The sequence below is a fragment of the Aulonocara stuartgranti genome (genome assembly GCF_965226115.1).
Source record: "Aulonocara stuartgranti genome assembly, chromosome: 15".
Taxonomy (NCBI): domain Eukaryota; kingdom Metazoa; phylum Chordata; class Actinopteri; order Cichliformes; family Cichlidae; genus Aulonocara; species Aulonocara stuartgranti.
Window position 1 is genome coordinate 30,385,738 of NC_138951.1, and position 19,480 is coordinate 30,405,217.

The window sequence follows — 19,480 nt, forward strand, 5'->3', positions numbered from 1 at the left end:
AGACAATAATTGTGATGGCAAAAGAACCAAACGGGACAGGTGAAGAAAAAAAAAAAAAAAAAAAAAAAGAAGGCTCACTTGGACAGATATCCAATGCAGAGCCCTAGGACGTCAAATGTCTAATCCAAGCTGTATGTGACATCTCACCCAGCCATACAAACCTCCCGATATGGAGCAAGGCTGAAACACCTTCCTGTCCAGTCTGTTCTGGGAGAGAGACACTCACTTATGTCTCATTAAAGCCAGCCACCAACATTTCTGTTAATATTGCAGATGCCCTCTTTTCAAATGAAATAAACAAATACAGACAAGAAAATGAAATACTGTAATTCTTTATTTCATGCCGCAACATTTGTACAGATTAGCTTTGTCCCAGTTGCTGTCACAGAACTGATAGGCAGCTTCCTGGACTAGTTAATATTCTTATTTATTGCTGTCATATATCAAAATACATCCAAAGTATTGCTCACCAGTCACAGTCAAAGCAAACAAGTTTTGTATTACCACAATGGGTCCTGGAGCAAAGAGAATGGTCAACGTCTCAAGGATCAGACTTAATTGTTTTCCCCTCTCTAATCAGGTGAAGAGTATATACACCTTTCTAAAACCCTTTACTCAATTCTGAATTTTGTCTAGAACCATGGCAGATCTAAGTGTGGAAACAGTGGCCTACAGTGGTCAAAATTAAAAAGCAACATTAAATATCTAATGAGAAACATTACTGGCATTACTACTTTTACTTACTTTAATTAAAACATGATTAAAAAATATTTACATGGTATTCAGTCAGAACAGCATTTAAAAAAAAAAAAAAAAAAAAAAAAAGCTACCCAATGGAGTTATCTATTGCTACTTGTATTATCGCCTACAGTTGCACAGGCATAAAAATACTTAATTTGGATTTGAAAATGCACAGGTTACAAATGCTTACACAGTCGACTGCTCCTCATGTTGTCACAGTATAAACTTCACTAAGTGGTCACTGTCAGCTGACCTGGCAAGTTAAAGCTTGAAAAGATAAAAACACCAAATTGATGTGACACTGCAGAGAAATCATCACCCAGAACACGATGAGGCAAACATCTAGAAATAACTGTGGGAAATGTGGGGAGGTGAAAAAAAAAACAAACAAAGTTCCATCACCTGTGATGTGGACACTTGCCACATGTTCATATTAGAAAATTACATATTCACAAGTTTATGTCATGTAGCTGTGACATTACACTCATAATTACACACACTGCCTCCCAGAGAGCACCAAGGAGGAAGAAGTGGACAGTGAGTGAATCTGAGGTAGCAAAGCCAAATTTAAACACTTTGGAAGTGATCACGCAAAAAGAAAGAAAGAAAAAAAAAAATGCTTTGACGCATTAGTGCATTTTTCTCAAAGCCTCTAATACCATTTTTACAATTTCAAATCAAAACTAGATCTCTCTATAAAAGTATTCACATCAAAATTAAGACAAAACTTTTCTAATCTGACTTTCTGACAACATCCCTGGTCCTGAGAAGAAACACGAGTCCTAGTTCCACTGTACAGCTTATCAGAGAGGGGTAGCATGTTTCCATCCCATCCTTCACAATATGCACAAGCCACAGAATTCCTAACAGGAAGCCATACTTACAAAATCATCTGTATTAGCCAAGCTGATGCTGTAAAATTTTTAGAATTGGGGCACAGTAACATGTCCCAAAAACATAAGCATAAGCATGTGGTGTGTTATTCTTTAAGTATAAAAACAAAATATGTATATACAAAAATATACATCCTAACAAGACATTCCTAGCAGAGGCGTTTCATTTTTCCCCTCGTTTTGTAAACTTTTATGTATACATTTTAATTTTTTTTAATTATAAAAAAGGCAATTTTCAAAAACTCAATATCATGATCATCAAAAATTCAGTCCTCCTTCAGTTCAGAATTAAGCAATCAAAAAAATAAAAAGTACAAAAGGTCAAATCGGTCAATCCATTCATATTTTGGGAGCCTTCACACAGCTGTTTATACTGGGTTTAAAACAAACAAAAAATGTCCTCAGCTCTGAGTGTCCAGGGTCGATTTCCTCAGTAGACGCGGGGGATGATCCGGTAGCGGACAGTTCTGCAGTACTCGTCCCATGCTGAGCCGTACTTCCTCCTGCACTCGCTCATGTCACGCGAGTCTCGGTGTACAAGCAGGATGATGAAGTAGATCATGTAGTACCACGGCAGGAGGTGGCTGAAACCTGCAGTGACAAAACATCGCTTTAGCCTGACTGTACTCCAGAACATTTTTTTCCAAGTTAATATCAGAAACATTAGAGAGACACTCAAGACAAATGGAAACATTCACAGATTAACTACGACGTCCAGGGAAAAGTTAAAAAAACTTTTGGAGCAGAATTGAGTCTTTAAACCAGATTATACCATGGCAATGTGCAGTTTTTATGTCCCTGTGAGGATTCAAACTAGTACCAAACATCACATTGTGTTCACCTGAGGGCAAACCAACACAATGAGAGACTGAACTACTTACATGGGCACATTAATTTCAACATGAGATTTTCCCTTTGCACACATCACAAAATGAACAACTGAAATAAATAATAAACACAGAATTTCAAAACTATTGAATAGATATTTGATGCCATGAGTCTCTTGAAGAAGTCTTCTTCAAGAGAAAAAACACTGACAGAGCTACCAGATAAACAGGTAAAGCTTTGAACTCTGTGGTGCAGGAAGTAAAGATGGATGGCAGTGGAGCTGCTTTGTTTTCCCACTTAAAAATTATTAGTTGGATTGTTGCAAAACAAATATGTAATCAAATTTACTGACAGCCCACTATGTAAAGGAGCTGCAGTTTACCATTAGTTTACAGATCACCCCCACACAATGGTCGCCCCTCTCTGGGCTTGGTTCTGCAGGAGGTTTCTTCCTGTTAAAAGGGACTGCTTCCCTCCTATTGTAACAAAAGTGCTGGCTCACAGGGGGGCTGTCTGATTGTTGGCGTTTTCTGTTTTATTGTTGGGTCTTTACCTTACAATATAAAGCACCTTAAGGCGACTTGTTTTGATTTGGTGCTATATAAAAATGACATGAACTTAAAAATAATAGGGTGCTTCTGTGCTGCTACAAACTCCTCTGCCTGTCCTGCTCTCGACTTGTTTTGTATTTAGCATCCTACATTCTTTATTACATTAACTGTAAATGCCAAGCAAACTCACCACAGGGTAGGGACCAGGCCAGAGCCATGATGAGGTCTCCCAAATAGTTAGGGTGGCGAACCACTCCCCACCAGCCAGAGACCAGCAGACTTTTCCCTGTAGCTGTAGGGATCGTTTTCAAATCTGGAGAGACAACAAGAATAAAAAGATGACTGAATAGTACCAACATGTACTGAGAAACATGCAATAACTCATTTGTGTTTCATTTCATTTTCTCTTTATGTAATGTTGATAATTAAGATTTAGGCCATTCTAACACTGCATGAGATTGCTGTTTAGACTGACGAGTATTATAAACTGAATGAAAAAAAAAAGGACTGGGTACCATGTGGGCAATAGAACCCCATCAGTCTTCAACAGCTGAGGGGTTAATTTAAAAAAAACAAAAAACACAATCAGAAAAAAAAATGTGTATTTAGTGGACCATTTCATCTTAGTACTATTACCTCAGACAATAAAGAATGTTCATCAGGAAAAGAAACATGAGCCTGTTGCATAAACGAGACTTAATTTGGGATAAGCCCACAGGAGAACTTACGGGACAGTTTAGGGTTGGATGGGTTTCTCCTGAAGGCATTCTTCTCAGAGTTAGATTTTCTGAAGATATAGAAGCCAATCACTGAAATACAGAGAGAAAGGACACAAACACCAGAATGACTCAGCAAAATATTAAAAACATATGAAGAGGGTGAGTGAATTCAGTTTCATGCTCTCCCTCACATTTGAGTGTGACGATGGCTATGACTGCTGGCAGGCTCAGGGCGTTGGGATGGAGGACCAGGTAATACGCTTGCAAGGTGTACGTAAAAGGAACCCACACCAGATCACCAAAAGCCAACATGAAGCCAAAACCATCATGCATCAAGTCCATGGTGGTCAGGATAGCCTCCTGGGAAACAAACACATTCATTTGGTCTGAACAACAGATAGACTGGCAAGTTTACAACCTGTGAACCTGACCAGTTACTTCGTGTAAAATTGGCATAGAAAAATACTCTGCTGAGCTTACCTCATTCCAGAGGCCGTCCACCACGTAGAGCAGCTGGAACAGGTTCACTAGGATCATGGCATATGATGGAGCATCAAGATTGTGCTTCTTCATCTCAGCCAACGCCATGGCAAAGTTGATCAAACACTGCACACATAAAACACACAGAACTAAAATTATTAGGAAAGATTCCTGATCACCCGTAATGCAGAACTGCCATTTGTGGAGAACGCAAAAAATGTTAAAATGTGTGGGAAAACCTAATGCTGAGGCAGCATCAAAGCAGCATACTTTAAACTACTGAGGTTTTGTAGACACATGACCACCAACCAAGTGACATTAACTTTAGCTGCCATTTTGGACATGTAACAACAAAGGATGACATGAATAAGGCCATATTCACGCAGGTGTGACCAGTCAGGGATACCCCTGAGATACAATATTATACCAGTTTTCCTACCAACCAGTGGTTGCTACACATCCAATACGCCCAACAACTCTTGAGTCACTTGCGAAACCACAAAAGTCCACTGTTCTGTCTCTCCCTACCCATCTCACCTCATATCTCCATAAGTGTCATCAAGATTAACAACCTTTCCACTCCTTGTACTCTTTATAGCTGCCCTCACTTCTTCATTCACTAACTGTCGTTTATCGGTCTCTTATGTATCATTTTCTTTATTCATGAACTCCTCAAAGGACTCATTCCATCTTCTTAACACACTTTACTTAGTCAGTAGTACATTTCTATCACTTTCCCTAACCATCCTAACCTAAACTTAAAAAAATAAATAAATAAATTTAAACGATTCAAAGATATTCAGCTCAATATAGAAGGAACGTCTTTCTTCTTTAAATCAAATCTAAACTGATGCTCTAATTTAACCCTACAGCAGCAGACAGACACAAGGAACTCTTTTAGTAATATCAGATGACTTAAATTTAAAAGGTATTTCCCTGGATGGCCAGCAGAGAGCGCAATGTGTGCTTCAGACTAATTTTAAACAGATGAAGCAGAACTAATGAAACAAAGACAACCCACCCAGCCAATGAGTCCAGGGCGCATCTCACAGAAGAATTTCAGATCAAAGTTTTTGATGCGGGGATTAAGTTCACGTCCTTTGAAAAAGTCATAAACCACATTGCCTGGAGAAAAGACAGAAGCAAACTCAAGGTCTGCTGATTTACATAAACTGGCAAATTAAACAGATGAAGGGGCACAACAGAATGTACGCAATCTTCTTACCCGAGTTTCCCCCCAGTGCCAGCTCTTCTGAGGCGGCATAGCGAGAGCGAACATACAGGTAGATGCTGAGCAGGACGGAGATGATGAAGGTGGCAGTCGCCAGCTGGAGGAAGTGGCTGTGGATGTAGGTAAGATCAGCACCCTGGTGCACTGCTACTGCCACCACTATAGCACTCACCATTATGGCAAAGAAACCTGGAGGTACACACAGAGGCCGAAAAAAAAATATACTGAAGACCACAACTAGAATAATAATAAATATCATGACACAAATAAATGACTATAGTTCTTTACTATAAACAGTGTAGCACAAAAAAAAAAAAAAAAAGGACAGAGACATTTATTGGTTCAGATGAAGCTACAGTTACAAATGAGTGATCGTCAATGACGTGACTTAGTAGTATGTTCTTATTGGGAGTGGCTTCACACAGACTCACCATTGGTTCTGTACTTCAGCCTCACTCCAGACCTCAGTGGCATGCCCTCACTCAGCTAGAGAAAAAGAGACAAACACCAGCAGCACTTTAGTGGAGCCACTTGGAAAAAGACAGATTGAAGTTGAAAGCCAAACATCAACTTAGGGTTTCTATTTAAAAATTTCAGATCTTCTCACTCACTTTTCCAACTGGCAGGATGTAAAGCAGTGCCTGAAATAAGATCCAGAGGATGACAAAGCAAAGAGCCTGGGCATCCCAGAAGGTGTCAAGTGGAGGCAGAGGAGGGGGGGCGTTGATCAGACTGGGGTCCGTTAGGTTGCCTTGAAGTATTACAAAGAGAACCCAGGCTGGCAAGAAGAGCAGCCAGAAGTACGCTCCTGTAGGCAAGACAAGAAACAGCAGGAATATTAACAATATCAGTTTGGTCAGGTTCAGCTTTTCCTCGGCATCTCTACCACCATGCTCCGATAGATAGTTAATTTTTTGTGTGTCTAACTGATTACAAATACACAGAGTTCGTACAAGCTCACAGAAGTGAGGCTGTGGCATGAAAATGCATTTTTCCTATCCTCCTACCCATCTTCCCTCCAAAGTCGAGTGGGGCGGAGGGGATGGTGGACGGGGCTGCAGCCTCCTTAGCCTTTTTTTCTGGCTGATCTGGTTTGGCTTCAGCTGGTTTGGCATCTCCGTCAGCCTTCCTACGGCGTAGATTATAAGGGCCTTGGTTTTTCTCAGACTCTGCCTCCACCTTAGCTTCAGACTTCTGGAATAAGATTTTGGGTTATTTAGAATTGGACACAAGTCAACAATTCATATTAATACAACTCAAAAGCATAACAATTTCAGCCAATCAGTAGGATAATGCAATCCAACCATTTGCATCTCATACAGAGGAAATCGATAGAACAAGAAACAAAAGTTACTAATATCGAAATATCACAACACAAAACTGCCTACACCTACAAGCCTACACTACTACCTACACTGACAAAATACATGAATGAAATAATTAGGAGATTAAGTGTCTTAGCCCAATAAAGATCATTGCCATTTGCTGCTATGAAAAGAACATCTTTTTTCCAGCCAGAAAACAACAAATAAACTGTCAGAAATCTGCAGTAAATAAACATTAAAGTCAAAGAAGAAAAAGTTTTATATCTTAACTTAAATGCAGCACAGATTACTGCACACAGGACTTTAGACTGTCAGAAACAGGCACAGTAAAGAGGCAGCACATGCTAGTGCAACATGTGACTAGTTAAATGAAGTACAGTCTTGTGAGAGGAGCCCCCCCTCAGAAAACATACATGGGCCCCCGACGTGCATGCATCATGACATTCCATCAGCTGCAACTTACCTCAGAGCCTTTTAGTTCTGTTTAAAACCTTTTCACTTGGAGTGGTCTGCACAAATGTTCTTCTATGAGCCAATTATTTTGAGACACTTGAACCTTTTTAAATAAAAGTTTTGACACGTTTTTTGGGTTTTTTTTAAATTGCAAGACAAAACTCACCTCAATCACTTTGCTAGCAGTGTTATTCTCCTCTTTCTTTTCATGCTTATTGTTGCTACTGTTCTCTGCTGCCTTTGTCTGTTCCTGCTCAGCAAACAATGGAGGGTGATTGATGGAAATGACAGAGACAAAAACAAAAAAAAATAAAAAACAATGTGAGGAACATACAGAGGGAGTGTGATTGTGTTATGGTCAAACACCAGAATGAATGACTCACAATTTCCCCACAAGGACAAGGTACTGATGAATTAGGACATTTGATAATGGACTGGATCTTGCCAGAAATCTGTGGGCTATTTCACAGTTAATGGGACAACTTCTGTACCGCACACATTTTTTAAAATGTATTTTGGGTAGGGATGTTCCTGGCAACAAATCTACAGTTGTCTAAACGAGGGGAAAAACCCAAACATTTGCATTAGTCCAGTCATCACGTTCCTTGTTAACCAAATCATGTTTTAAGTGTAACTGAAATGTGTGTCACCTGAATTTCCATTCTAGTATTTCACACCCTGGTGCATAATTTGGCCAAATCTGTGGGCACTATAATGTCTTTGAACCGGTAACTTGTGTTGTACATTAATAAACTAAGAATATTTTTATCTGTCTGGCATTAGCAATGGCAGCAATGTTTACATATCTAGCTTTGCACATCCTTTGTACAAGGAGAATCCACAGTACACATTACAATCTCATGCTATGGCACACTAAGTAGCACTCTCCACAAAAAAGAAATATATAAATAAATAAATCACTACAAGTGAAATAATATACTCATGTGGCAAAGTGAAATAGCAGAACTTCATTAAGCACACAAGCACTATCAACAAAAAAAATTAAAAAAAAAAAAAAAAAAAAAGAACCCATTGGTCCAGGACCTTATGAAAGATTACTATAACTGAAACTGAAAGCAATGTAGACAAGTGCTGCTCTTAGCGTGGAGACGACTGTCATCTAGTCACAGTTCACTTTTATCGTTGCAAGCGTCTCATGAAGTACTTAGTGCGTCCTTAGCTTTCTGCTTCTTAATTCTTCAATTTCCAACTCCAAATATTATCTGGACACATTTTTGACTGATTGCATCGTTTGATGGGTGTCAAGTTTTATGAAGGGTGACTTTGACAAGACTATGTCTGTCTAAGCAACCCACTGGCAAACGGCATTGCAGTGAAATGATTGATATAATGATGATAATAATAATAATACATTTTATTTATAGGCACCTTTCAAGACCTTCAAGGTCACCTTACATTAATACAAAATAATTAAAAACAAAAGGTAAAGACAACAAAAAACAACTATAAAAGCTAATTAAAGTAAAAAACAGAATAAGACTGAGGCATGATGAAGTGTATGCAATTCTGAATAGATGGGTTTTAAGATGTGATTTAAAAGTAGAGAGAGGGAGTTTGTAGTCCAGAAATCTGGTGGATGTGTTCTAAAGTCTCACGGCAGAACAACTAAAGGCTCTGAGTCCCATGGTAGTCAGGCGAACAGGTGGAACAGACAGAAGAGACTATATAACACTGCTATAGTCAGGTAACTAAAGAAGAGACTCTCTATATGTAGTGTGTCTTCATTATAACAGTTACCTGCATTTATACGCTTTCTGCTGGCATTCTTCAACTTCTCCTTATCATGTTTTTGACAATCACTAATATTCTATAGTGCTCCTCCCCTTTGTGAGTGTGGACGCTTCATCTCTTTGCTCTTGAATGCTTTGCTTCTTATATTGATTTTTATGCTGATTTTTTCCCTTTTTTTTTATTATTAATACTGCTATTACAGTATTATTAAATACTGTAAACTCTCTGAATGCAGCTGTATTCATCAGTGGACCTGTACCGCCGGTCAGAGGAGGAGACGAGAGATTCAGCAGGTTGTTTACACTGAATAAATGGCTTATATCAGCATGTGCTGACCACTCAGTGCACTTTATCGACAACTTTAATATTTTTTGGGAACGCAGGCATCTGTTCAAAGCAAATGGATTTAATTTTAACAAGTCAGGGGTGAAACTGTTCACCTCCAACTTGTTTTATTCCATACGTCATCCATCCGTGCTTGGTGCCAAGGCTGAGATAAACGAGGAGTTATCTCATAAAGAGGAACAAACAGTACTCCAAGAACAGACAAAGCCCAGCAGAAACCTTGAGGAGGAGCTCCATTTGCCCCCACCCGGGAAGAGCCTCAGAAAGGAGAGACATCCATGGCATCTGAGGAAGAGCCTCAGAAAGGAGAGACATCTAAGGCAAGAAGAGGGGTCCCTATTTGCCTCCAACTCTCTCAACAACACCAACGACCAGGACAAGGGACCACGACCTTCCCCAGTCCCCCAAACCCCTGACAGGCCATCACCCTCCTCCCCCTCCCTTTCTCCCTCCTCCCCACACCTGAAATTCACTGAGGAGATGATGGAGCGGGTCAATGCTGGGCTCAGATCTACCCCCCGTCCCAATCCCTTTTTGTCCCCCATAAACCCCCCACCAGAGCGGCCAAAGGTTCGCCATCGAGCCCCACCCTCAACAGAGCAATCGAAGTCACATTGCCCAGCCTCGCCCCCCTTAGTTCCTCTTCATGCCCTGTCTCCGCAGTCTGATGTGTGATGTGTGAAGGGTCCGGGCTGTGAGGATTATGGCAGTGATGACTTTTCCCAGGAGAAGCTGGGACCCTGTTTACTAGAAGGTTTTAAAATTTCTGTACTTTTAGGTGACAGGAGACATGTGGCCTGGTCAAAACACAGAGAGCTGCACTCTAAAAGATCTTTAAACATAGTAAACATACCTTGTGTGCCACAGACTGCTCCCAAACACGAGGGGACAAGTAATACCTCTAAAACACTTAAGTTGGCTTTATTAAACATTAGATCTCTAGCTGGGAAAACATTTTTAATTAATGATTTAATCACTGAGCACAGCCTTGATTTTATGTTTTTAACTGAAACTTGGTTGGACCAAAGTAACAGTGGAGCTGTTCTCATCGAGACGACCCCTCCTAACTACAGTTTTATCAGTGAGGTCAGGGCGAGCAGGAGAGGAGGAGGGGTTGCTGTCTTATTTAATGAATCATTTCAATGTAAGCAGCTATCTCCTGGAAGTTTTCAGTCTTTTGAATATGTGTCTTTACAGCTGAAAGCCCCATCCAAAGTTGTGTTTCTTAATGTTTACAGGCCTCCCAAATACTGCACAGACCTTTTTTAATGACCTCAGTGAACTGCTGTCTGTGATCTGTGTTGATTTTGACTGTGTAATTATTGCTGGGGATTTTAACATTCATGTGGACAACCCTCAGGACAAAGGGACTAAAGACCTGAGTAACACTCTGGGCAACTTTGGGCTGACTCAGCATGTAACAGAGGCCACACATAATAGAGGACACACTCTTGACCTACTGATCTCCAAAGGCCTGAGCATTTCAAAGGTTACTGTGTCTGATGTGGGCCTGTCTGGTCATTACTGTGTTTTCTTTGAAAGTAAAATCTCAGCCCACACAAATATATCAACAACAGTGATCACAAAACGGTGTATAACTGAACACAGTAGTGCAATTTTTAACCAGGTCTTCCCATTAACACCTGACCTGCCCAGAGGGTCAGTCAATGAGCTCGTCAATAGCTTCAATGCTAACATGTTAAATGTAATGGACACTATTGCTCCCATTAAGGTGAAGGTTATCTCTGGAAGGAAAAAGTCTCCATGGAGAAACTCCACACTGGTGAAAAATGAAAAAAGAGAGTGTAGGAAAGCTGAGCACAGATGGAGAAAAACAAACCTCCAGGTTCATTATGACATTTATAAAGAGAAACTTCACAATTATAATTTACAACTGAGGAATGCAAGGAGGTCCTACTTCTCTGACATCATCACTAAAAACAGCCATAATGCTCGGGTCTTATTTTCTACAGTTGACAGGCTAACAAACCCTCCTGTGTCAGTGGCAGCTGAACTTCATTCGACCATGGCCTGCAATGACTTTGCCAAATTCTTCACTGAAAAAATCCAAAAAATTAGACAAGCAATTGGTACATCAACAGCAGATCCAGGATATGTACTGTGTCCACCAAAAAACTGTTTAAACACCATGAAACAGTTTCAACCTATTAACAGCAAAGACCTGGAGGACATCTTAGGTCAACTGAACTCCTCCTCCTGCTGTTTAGATGTCCTGCCAACAAGTTTTTTCAAAAAGGTCTCAAAGACTTTAGAGTCAGACCTGTTACAGATCGTCAACTTTTCTTTATTATCAGGTGTGTTTCCAGAATCACTAAAAACTGCTGTAATCAAACCTATACTGAAAAAGGACAATCTTGACAAGACACAAATGAACAACTACAGGCCGATCTCAAATCTCCCGTTTTTAAGTAAGATCATTGAAAAAGCAGTTTCTCAACAGCTCAGTTACTTCTTAAAACAGAATAATTGCTACGATGCCTTCCAGTCAGGTTTTAGACAGAACCACAGCACTGAAACCGCTCTGACCAAAGTGTTTAATGACATATGTCTGAATACAGACAGTGGAAAAATGTCAGTCCTAGTTTTACTGGATCTCAGTGCAGCATTTGATACAGTTGACCACAACATATTACTCGACTGGAGAACTGGACAGGTCTTTCAGGAACTGTACTAAACTGGTTCAAAACATACGTAGAAAACAGGAAATACTTTGTATCAATAGGTAACTTCACATCTGAGCAGACAAGTATCACATGTGGAGTTCCCCAAGGTTCCATCTTGGGACCCCTTCTGTTTAACATCTACATGCTCCCACTGGCACAGATTATAAACAACAACAAAATAAACTATCACAGCTATGCAGATGACACACAAATATATATCACAATGTCACCAGGAGACCGAGGCCCTGTACAGGCTCTTGGTAAATGCATTGAGGAAATCAATGACTGGTTGTGCCACAATTTTCTCCAGCTAAACAAAAACAAAACTGAGGTAATAGTCTTTGGCGCCAAAGAAAAACGATTACAGGTCACCAGAGAACTTCAATCTATACATCTAAAAACCACAAACCAGGCGAGAAATTTGGGTGTAGTGATGGATGCAGACCTAAACTTAGAAAAACACATTAAGACAATAACAAAGTCAGCTTACTATCACCTCAAGAATATATCAAGGATAAAAGATCTGATGTCTCAACAGGACCTGGAAAAACTAGTCCATGCATTCATCTTTAGTAGGCTTGATTACTGTAACAGCATCTTTACAGGTCTACCTAAAAAAAATCAGTCAGACAACTACAGCTCATTCAGAACTCTGCTGCTCGAGTCCTCACTAAGACCAAAAAAGTGGACCACATCAGTCCAGCTCTGAGGTCCTTACACTGGCTGCCTGTCCGTCAGAGGATAGACTTTAAAGTTCTGATGCTGGCCTATAAAGCTCTGAATGGTTTAGGACCAAAATACATCAATGACCTCCTGACCCAGTATGAACCATCCAGATCCCTCAGGTCATCTGGATCCGGTCTTTTATCAGTTCCCAGAGTCAGAACCAGACACGGAGAAGCTGCATTCAGCTTTTATGCTCCTTATATCTGGAACAAACTCCCAGAAAGCCTCAGATCAGCTGAAACACTCAGTTTATTTAAATCCAGGTTGAAGACTCACCTGTTCTCAGCTGCATTTGAATAAAGCACCAAATCCACACTTTAAGCTTAAATTTCAAAACTTACATTTAACTACTGATTTTATCTACTGTTCTGATTTTATCTGTTTTGATTTTATATACTGTTGTTTGTTTGTTTGTTTGTTAACTAGTTAGTTTATTTGCTTGTTTTATTCAATTTTAAATCATGCTTTTAATTTGTTCTTGTTTCTAATGTCTCTGTAAAGCACTTTGAATCACCTTGTTGTTGAATTGTGCTATACAAATAAACTTGCCTTGCCTATAATCAGACAATGACAAGGCAGCATAAGCACTTACCACAGGGCTGAGCCTCACTTCCACTGTATCCTTCAGTCTGGTATCTCTGCGAGAAGACGGTGTACTCTCTGTGATTGCTGTTGCAGCGACAGCTGCCGCTGTACGAGATGACGAACGACGTGTGGTCCTTGCCGGGGAGCGTGAACGGCTGCGACGGCGGGCTGGTGAGCGGGAACGAGAGCGAGAACGGGAGCGGGTCTGGAAACCAGTGACGCTCTGAGGGAAAATAACAATCGGGAGGAGAAAAAAAAACTGAAAGGGGACTGCTATACGTTTATCATTTAAAAAATGTTGCAAAGATTAAAAACTGAGGCTGAATTTTCACAGAGCATCATCTTACAGTTGAAATATATTCCTGACCATACCCACGACAGTTCTAAAACGTAACTATTAGTAGAATGCTACAGACATTACAGCTACAGTGATCCCTTTTACATGACTTAATAACTGCATACCAGTATCATCACTGATTAACAATCCAGTCTGTGTTTTCTCTTTTATCTTTCCTTTAGAACAAAAATATAACTAATTTAAAGCATTAGCGCTTCATGGTTTGAACCTACACCCACAGTGGTTAATGTGCAGATCTGACTTCAATGTTGAGAAAAGAAAAAAGAAAAAGAAAAAAAGAATTCACAATAAAGCACTCAGTGAAACCGAGTGAAGAGTCAGCTGCAGTTCACAAGAGCACGTGACTCTGATCCTACCTTAATGTCTTGCTCCTTGAGCTCCAGCTCTGTACCATCTTTGTAGATGACAGTGTAGAGCTGGCTTTTGGAATCAAAGCCCAGCACCTTGACCTGATAGTACAGGCTGCTGCCGGGCCAGCGGCCCATCACAGTGTCCCCTTTCTGGTACTTCACAGTAGGCATCTTCATTGACCTGACAAGGAGTTAATCAAAACAGAGCACGAGTTCAGTACAGAAGGAAGTACAACAAGCAGGGGAGAAAGTGGCTGAAAGTGAAACAGAGAGGACAAGAGAGAGGAGCAAAGAGACTTGACCAAACTGATAGGAGATATCAGGAAAAGCAGAGCAGGACTAACTTGTTAAATAATAATTAATTTAAACCTGCCACTGGTATTTACAGTAAGGCTCAATCATTTGAAGGAAAAAAAAAAAAAAAAAAAAAAAAAAAAAAAAATGGCCTCGTCACTGCAGGCGGCCCCTTCTGTCTCCTTTCGTACCACTGAAGCACAGCATATGAAAGACAACGAAGCTTGAAAGACAACAATAGCAGCATCTCAACATCTCAGTGCTTTCACTTTTACTTGACAGCTTTGGCAGTAACTTTGAACTTTTGATAAAGTGCAACGGTGGCCAGGCAATACATCTGTAGTGACTGATCTTAAGTATCGTTAGTCATCTTAAGTTACTCTGATGCACCACAGTATGACAACGGTCTCAAAAACTTGAACATTCTCACAGAATGTGCTTTGCAAACACAGAATGGAGCAGCAGCAGCAGCATCGTGTTAGTGAGGTCCTGTTATGAAGCAGAATATTTTCACATAACCATCTTAACATTCTGAAGGCAAGAATGACAAGCCGATTTGCTGGATCCAACCAACAAATCAGACATTGTACATGACCGGTAAGCAACCTGTCATCCATCTACATGCAGTGTTTTTTGCTCCCTCTGTGTTTATTTTTTTATCCAAATTCTATAAACCACACTAAATGCTCAGCAGAAAAACACACCTAAAATACAGCATTATTACTAGTTACTCAGCTGAAAAGAAGACTTTTAGATCATCACTGCACTTATCAGTCTTATATTTCTCATGACCAAATATCAAGCAGATGTGAGAATAATGATAACACTGTCACATGGAGGAAAAACAATGAAGAATGTGGATTTTATAACCTAGTAATAAAAAGTTCTTAAAATGTGCTCTTAAAATGAGAATACGAGCTCTTCCAGTGTAAAAAACACAGCCTGTGGACACAGAGTGTAACCAGCTTTATCATCTTTCTGGACACTAGACCAGAATTTACAACATTAACAGGGTGATATATTCAATTAATCCTGTAACTAGCATTTAAAACCAGAAACCCAGCACTAAAGTGTCTACTGAAGTGACAGCAAACTTCCGTAAAACCACTGATTTCTCTCCCCCAGACAGAGTCACTGCCCCCTGCTGGATTTACAAAGAATCCAGGTTTGAGGCTTTTCTGCACCAGAAGCTTAGACCATCTTTTATATACAGCCTATGTTTGCAAAGTACTGCAGGAAATATAATTCATAATGTAACTGCACAGTGCAATTGTATTGAGAAAATATTTAAACCAAAGATGGAGAAGATGTTGCTTAGAGCCGTGAGTCTAAACACGAACTTAATTAGAGGACGAAAAATAAAATTCCACTATAACTACAACCTGACCAGAGATAACTAGCCTGCTGTGGCCACTCACCAAAGATTTATGCTTCAAAAGAATTAAGGCAAAACATATCTAACCTGAGGACATCATAATACAAGGCTACATCCAAAGTTAAGGCTAAAACCCCAAACTACACAGGAATACAAAAAGTCCACCCTGTCATCACTTCTGGGGTTTTTTTGTTTTTGTTTTTTTGGCAGATGTGTGAAACCATCTTGGCAGAACAGGGGTGGTGCAGCAGCTTTCTGAGGTCATCCTCATATACAGAGGTTAAATGCCATTTTTGGCAACCAACTGTCAAGCTTGTTTCCTGTGTCTCCATTTATCCACCCAGTGATGTTATAGATATTCAGTTTACAATTTCACAATTGTATTAACTAACACTACGGAATGGCAAAATCCAACAGGAGTGCTCATCACTGGACACAAAGAGGAGGGCCAGGCAAAGTCAGCATTATAGAACATCAGTGACCTGGGAGGCTCAGTGTCTAGAAAACCAACACACTACTGCAGAATTGCTGACAAGTCTGTCCCTGCGAGGTTTATCCAGAGCTGTCTGTCCCAGTGGGTCGCTCCATTCAAGTCACAGCAACAGGCAAGGAATTTCACACAAACTGTCTCTGTATTCATGAATTTACTACTTTTGACCTGAACACGTATTCACTGGTTTACCTTTGCTGATAACCTCTTTAGGCAGCAAATTATCAGAATGCAGTTTAACTCTATGACTTCTAATATTTAAATACTTATTTTATGGAAATAAAGCGTTTTAAATTGTTTATTTTCCTTTGGTAGAAGTCAAGATATTTTACAATTGCAAATAAATAAAAACATTTTTTTAAATCCTGGTTTCCCTTTCTCATTAACCATTTTCTTGATAATAGTCTAGTACTGAAATGTTGAAAATTGCATATATTTCTACAACAGAATAATGGATCAGTACTTTAATAACCACATGAAAGGAATGCCAGACTTTACAGCATTCAAGAAGAGTTTTGGTTTCAAGCTTTAATCCCGATCTGTTCTGATAATAGTTTCAAACCACATACCCCAATGACAGCCAATGTCAGCAGTGATGCTAATTAAAATTCCATACTCCAGTAAATGGCATGTAGGATGTGCTTTGAGTTATTTTTGTTTTGTTTTTTTAACTTTACACAACATTTACTGAGATGTGACTGTCTCTATTGGTATATTATTGTATTGTTCTGAATGTCCTAATCTTACAATCTGAAACTAAAAAGTGAAACTAATAAAAACTGAATTAAAACCTTTGTAAATATTACAAATTAAATTGAAACAAGTACATTCACCAGGAATCTATCTGAAAGCAAAAAGTCAAACTATAGTGAAATGAAAATTAAAATATAAAATATAATAACTCTTTGAAAGTTGTACTTTCTACCATCAAACGTCAGAAATTAAGCATGGTGTACCCATCAATGAAATACTTTTTCTTCAACTTGACAATTAGTCTCTTGTTTGCCTTTATAATCACACAGTAACTCCACTAACTTACAAAGGCTCCAACTGTCCAATCACCACCGTTATAACAAAAAAAGCAGGAAAAGTGATAAATTTCCACTGCTAACTGATCGAATCTTCGAAAAACACAAAAACCCACAGCATCTGCGCAAACACCCCATCTCACAACAGGACACACCCAAAGTATGTCCCAATGCTGCTTTCCTGGCTCGCGTGCAGGCTTCCATATGGGATATGTGGTGTCTCCTGACTGAGGAGAGTTCCCCCTCAGATCCCCCCTTTGGGCTGATGAAAGGATATGGCTATAACGTGGGTGGGGTTTAAAATAGAAGACAGGCAGCCACCCTATCCACCCCTCAGCTTTGTGCTGAAAACTGCCCCACCTGGTACGCAGTCCATTTGAAATGTAACATGCGAGTCAAGTTGTAAACTCACACCAAAAAGTTAGATAAGTCATCTAAAAGGACAAAGGGTATGTACTCGAGCATCTCTAGAGTAGGACAAACCGAACAGTTTTATTTTGGTCCACATAAAAGGAAAGGCAGATAACCCACAGCAGCACAAACTTTACTCGGACTATTAAGGCGCCATCAAATGTCATGTTACTGCAGTGTGTAGACATACTGTAGTTCACACAGTCTTATACTGGTAAAAAGAATACTGAGTATAAACCGTATCACGACCGCACTCATGTGGCTTCAAATGTTAAAAAAGGCGCACTTTTGTATGCATTTTCCTCCTTTTTCACTCCCTTTAAATATATGCATTATACAATTATATACATATGTGTATGTGAGATATGACATACATGTGAATAACTGTCAAAGCGCCGCTTTTACTGATTGCTTTAACTGCAGTTTTTGCGCTTGGGCTAGTGGGGTAAGCGACACTTTTCACGTACCCTCAGATAACATAATGGTTTTTGCCAAAGTGCAGGAGCTGTTTCTTTAACGAAATACGCTAGCTTAGTTAGCTTCGAGATAGCGCGGATGCAACTACAAGCGACAGAAAAGGAAAGGAGGGAAAACGTCATGCATTCAAATACTTCTGGCGAAGAAAGCAAAAGCACCCGCCATAGAAACAATACGTGGGCACGCATGAATAAGTTCGGCAAAGCTAAACTCGCTGACGATAACGCAACAAACCCTTTAAAAAAGGACACACAGGCAGCTGAAATTACGACTGAGTTAAACGTTCACGTTACGATCGCTTAAAGACTATGTTTCACTACCGGGCACCGTCTAATTTCTGAACTGTCTATCGTTAATCTGCTTGTTGGCGAATAGCCCGAACAGAGGTGGGTAGTTAAATTCGCAGTTCCGCTTACCAAAACCGACAAACTCTAATAAAAACTTGACCTATCGAAGAGCAAGGTTACCACCACACGTTAAAACAAATTCGTCCAACTAATTTTTTTGGTTGTGGGTTTTTTTTCCCACTTCAACCAACAGAAACAAGATAACCTTTCAGAAATTAGCCAAAGCCTACAACGCCGTTATACGACCAGCTTGAGTTAGCTTCGGCTAAGCCCCAGTTTCCCAACAAAGAGAAACGTAAAGAGTAGTTGCTCTTTGCATTGCCAACACATGCAATTGGAAGACGGACTTACCTTAATATTGTGCGAATAATTCCAGTAAGTACAACTGCTTAAAATATCCCGATCACGACGACGAATTAATAAATTAAGCTTAATATTTTTAAAAACGAACTTTGCTAACGTTTGACGTAGAACTCGTTCTCCCTCCCTCTTCGGGCAAAACCCACCAGTGACTTCAAAGGCGCGAAGGCTTTCGATTGGTTAGTCCAGCGTTCATTTCAAACGACTCTGCGATTTCATTGGCTGTCGGTGGATTTTAACTGTGTTGGGATTGGCTTTGAGAGTCACGACTACTTTGTTTACCGGTATTAAATTACTGTCAGACAAAACAGCGGTATTGACAATAATATCCCAAATTAAACTGTGTATGTATAATATGAATACTTTTTGCTTCATAAACGCGAACATTCTGGAGGGCATAATGAAAATTATTATTATGAGACTAACAATGTTGGAATAAAAATAGTATTAATATAAACGTATTTTTCAAACTGTTAATACTTAACAGTTGCTATTTTTGTTAGTACAGCCTACTTTAACTGATTGCAGTAACAAAAAAATGCGGTAAAAGTGAATGGGAATCATTCACTTAATTCTCACTTTGCCTTGTCCAGGCAAAGGCTCTGGAGACACATGCTTTCACATAAGTCACCTGTGTGACATTGATTTTAATGCAGAGTTTATCACGATGCATTACA

General features: G+C 39.7%; 1 protein-coding gene across 3 annotated transcripts; it reads right to left on the reverse strand.

Annotated features, from left to right (window-relative positions):
- Window positions 1-316: 316 nt before the first annotated feature.
- Window positions 317-18,967, reverse strand: lbr (lamin B receptor). 3 transcript variants are annotated; one of them, XM_082505559.1, is made up of 14 exons: window positions 18,795-18,967; window positions 14,028-14,202; window positions 13,321-13,536; window positions 7,388-7,471; window positions 6,451-6,637; window positions 6,055-6,251; window positions 5,875-5,929; window positions 5,438-5,632; window positions 5,234-5,337; window positions 4,213-4,338; window positions 3,924-4,092; window positions 3,742-3,822; window positions 3,204-3,326; window positions 317-2,225 (listed from the first exon to the last, which is right to left on the reverse strand). In XM_082505559.1, the coding sequence occupies exons 2-14, from the start codon at window positions 14,196-14,198 to the stop codon at window positions 2,065-2,067; spliced, it is 1,869 nt and encodes a 622-aa protein (XP_082361685.1). In that variant the 5' UTR covers window positions 14,199-14,202; window positions 18,795-18,967; the 3' UTR covers window positions 317-2,064. The 3 variants fall into 3 exon arrangements, with proteins under 3 accessions (XP_082361685.1, XP_082361686.1, XP_082361687.1); XM_082505560.1 differs by lacking the exon at window positions 18,795-18,967 and adding an exon at window positions 17,364-17,472; XM_082505561.1 differs by lacking the exon at window positions 18,795-18,967 and adding an exon at window positions 17,220-17,346.
- Between the last annotated feature and the right edge of the window lie 513 nt (window positions 18,968-19,480).

Coding starts and splice junctions, on each gene's coding strand:
- lbr (XM_082505559.1), bottom strand. CDS start 14,198: ATGAAGATGCCTACTGTGAAGTACCAGAAAGGGGACACTGTGATGGGC. Junction 6,638..7,387: donor CTGCTAGCAAAGTGATTGAG/GTGAGTTTTGTC, acceptor ATCTTATTCCAG/AAGTCTGAAGCTAAGGTGGA. Junction 4,339..5,233: donor GCCCTGGACTCATTGGCTGG/GTGGGTTGTCTT, acceptor TTATGTGTGCAG/TGTTTGATCAACTTTGCCAT.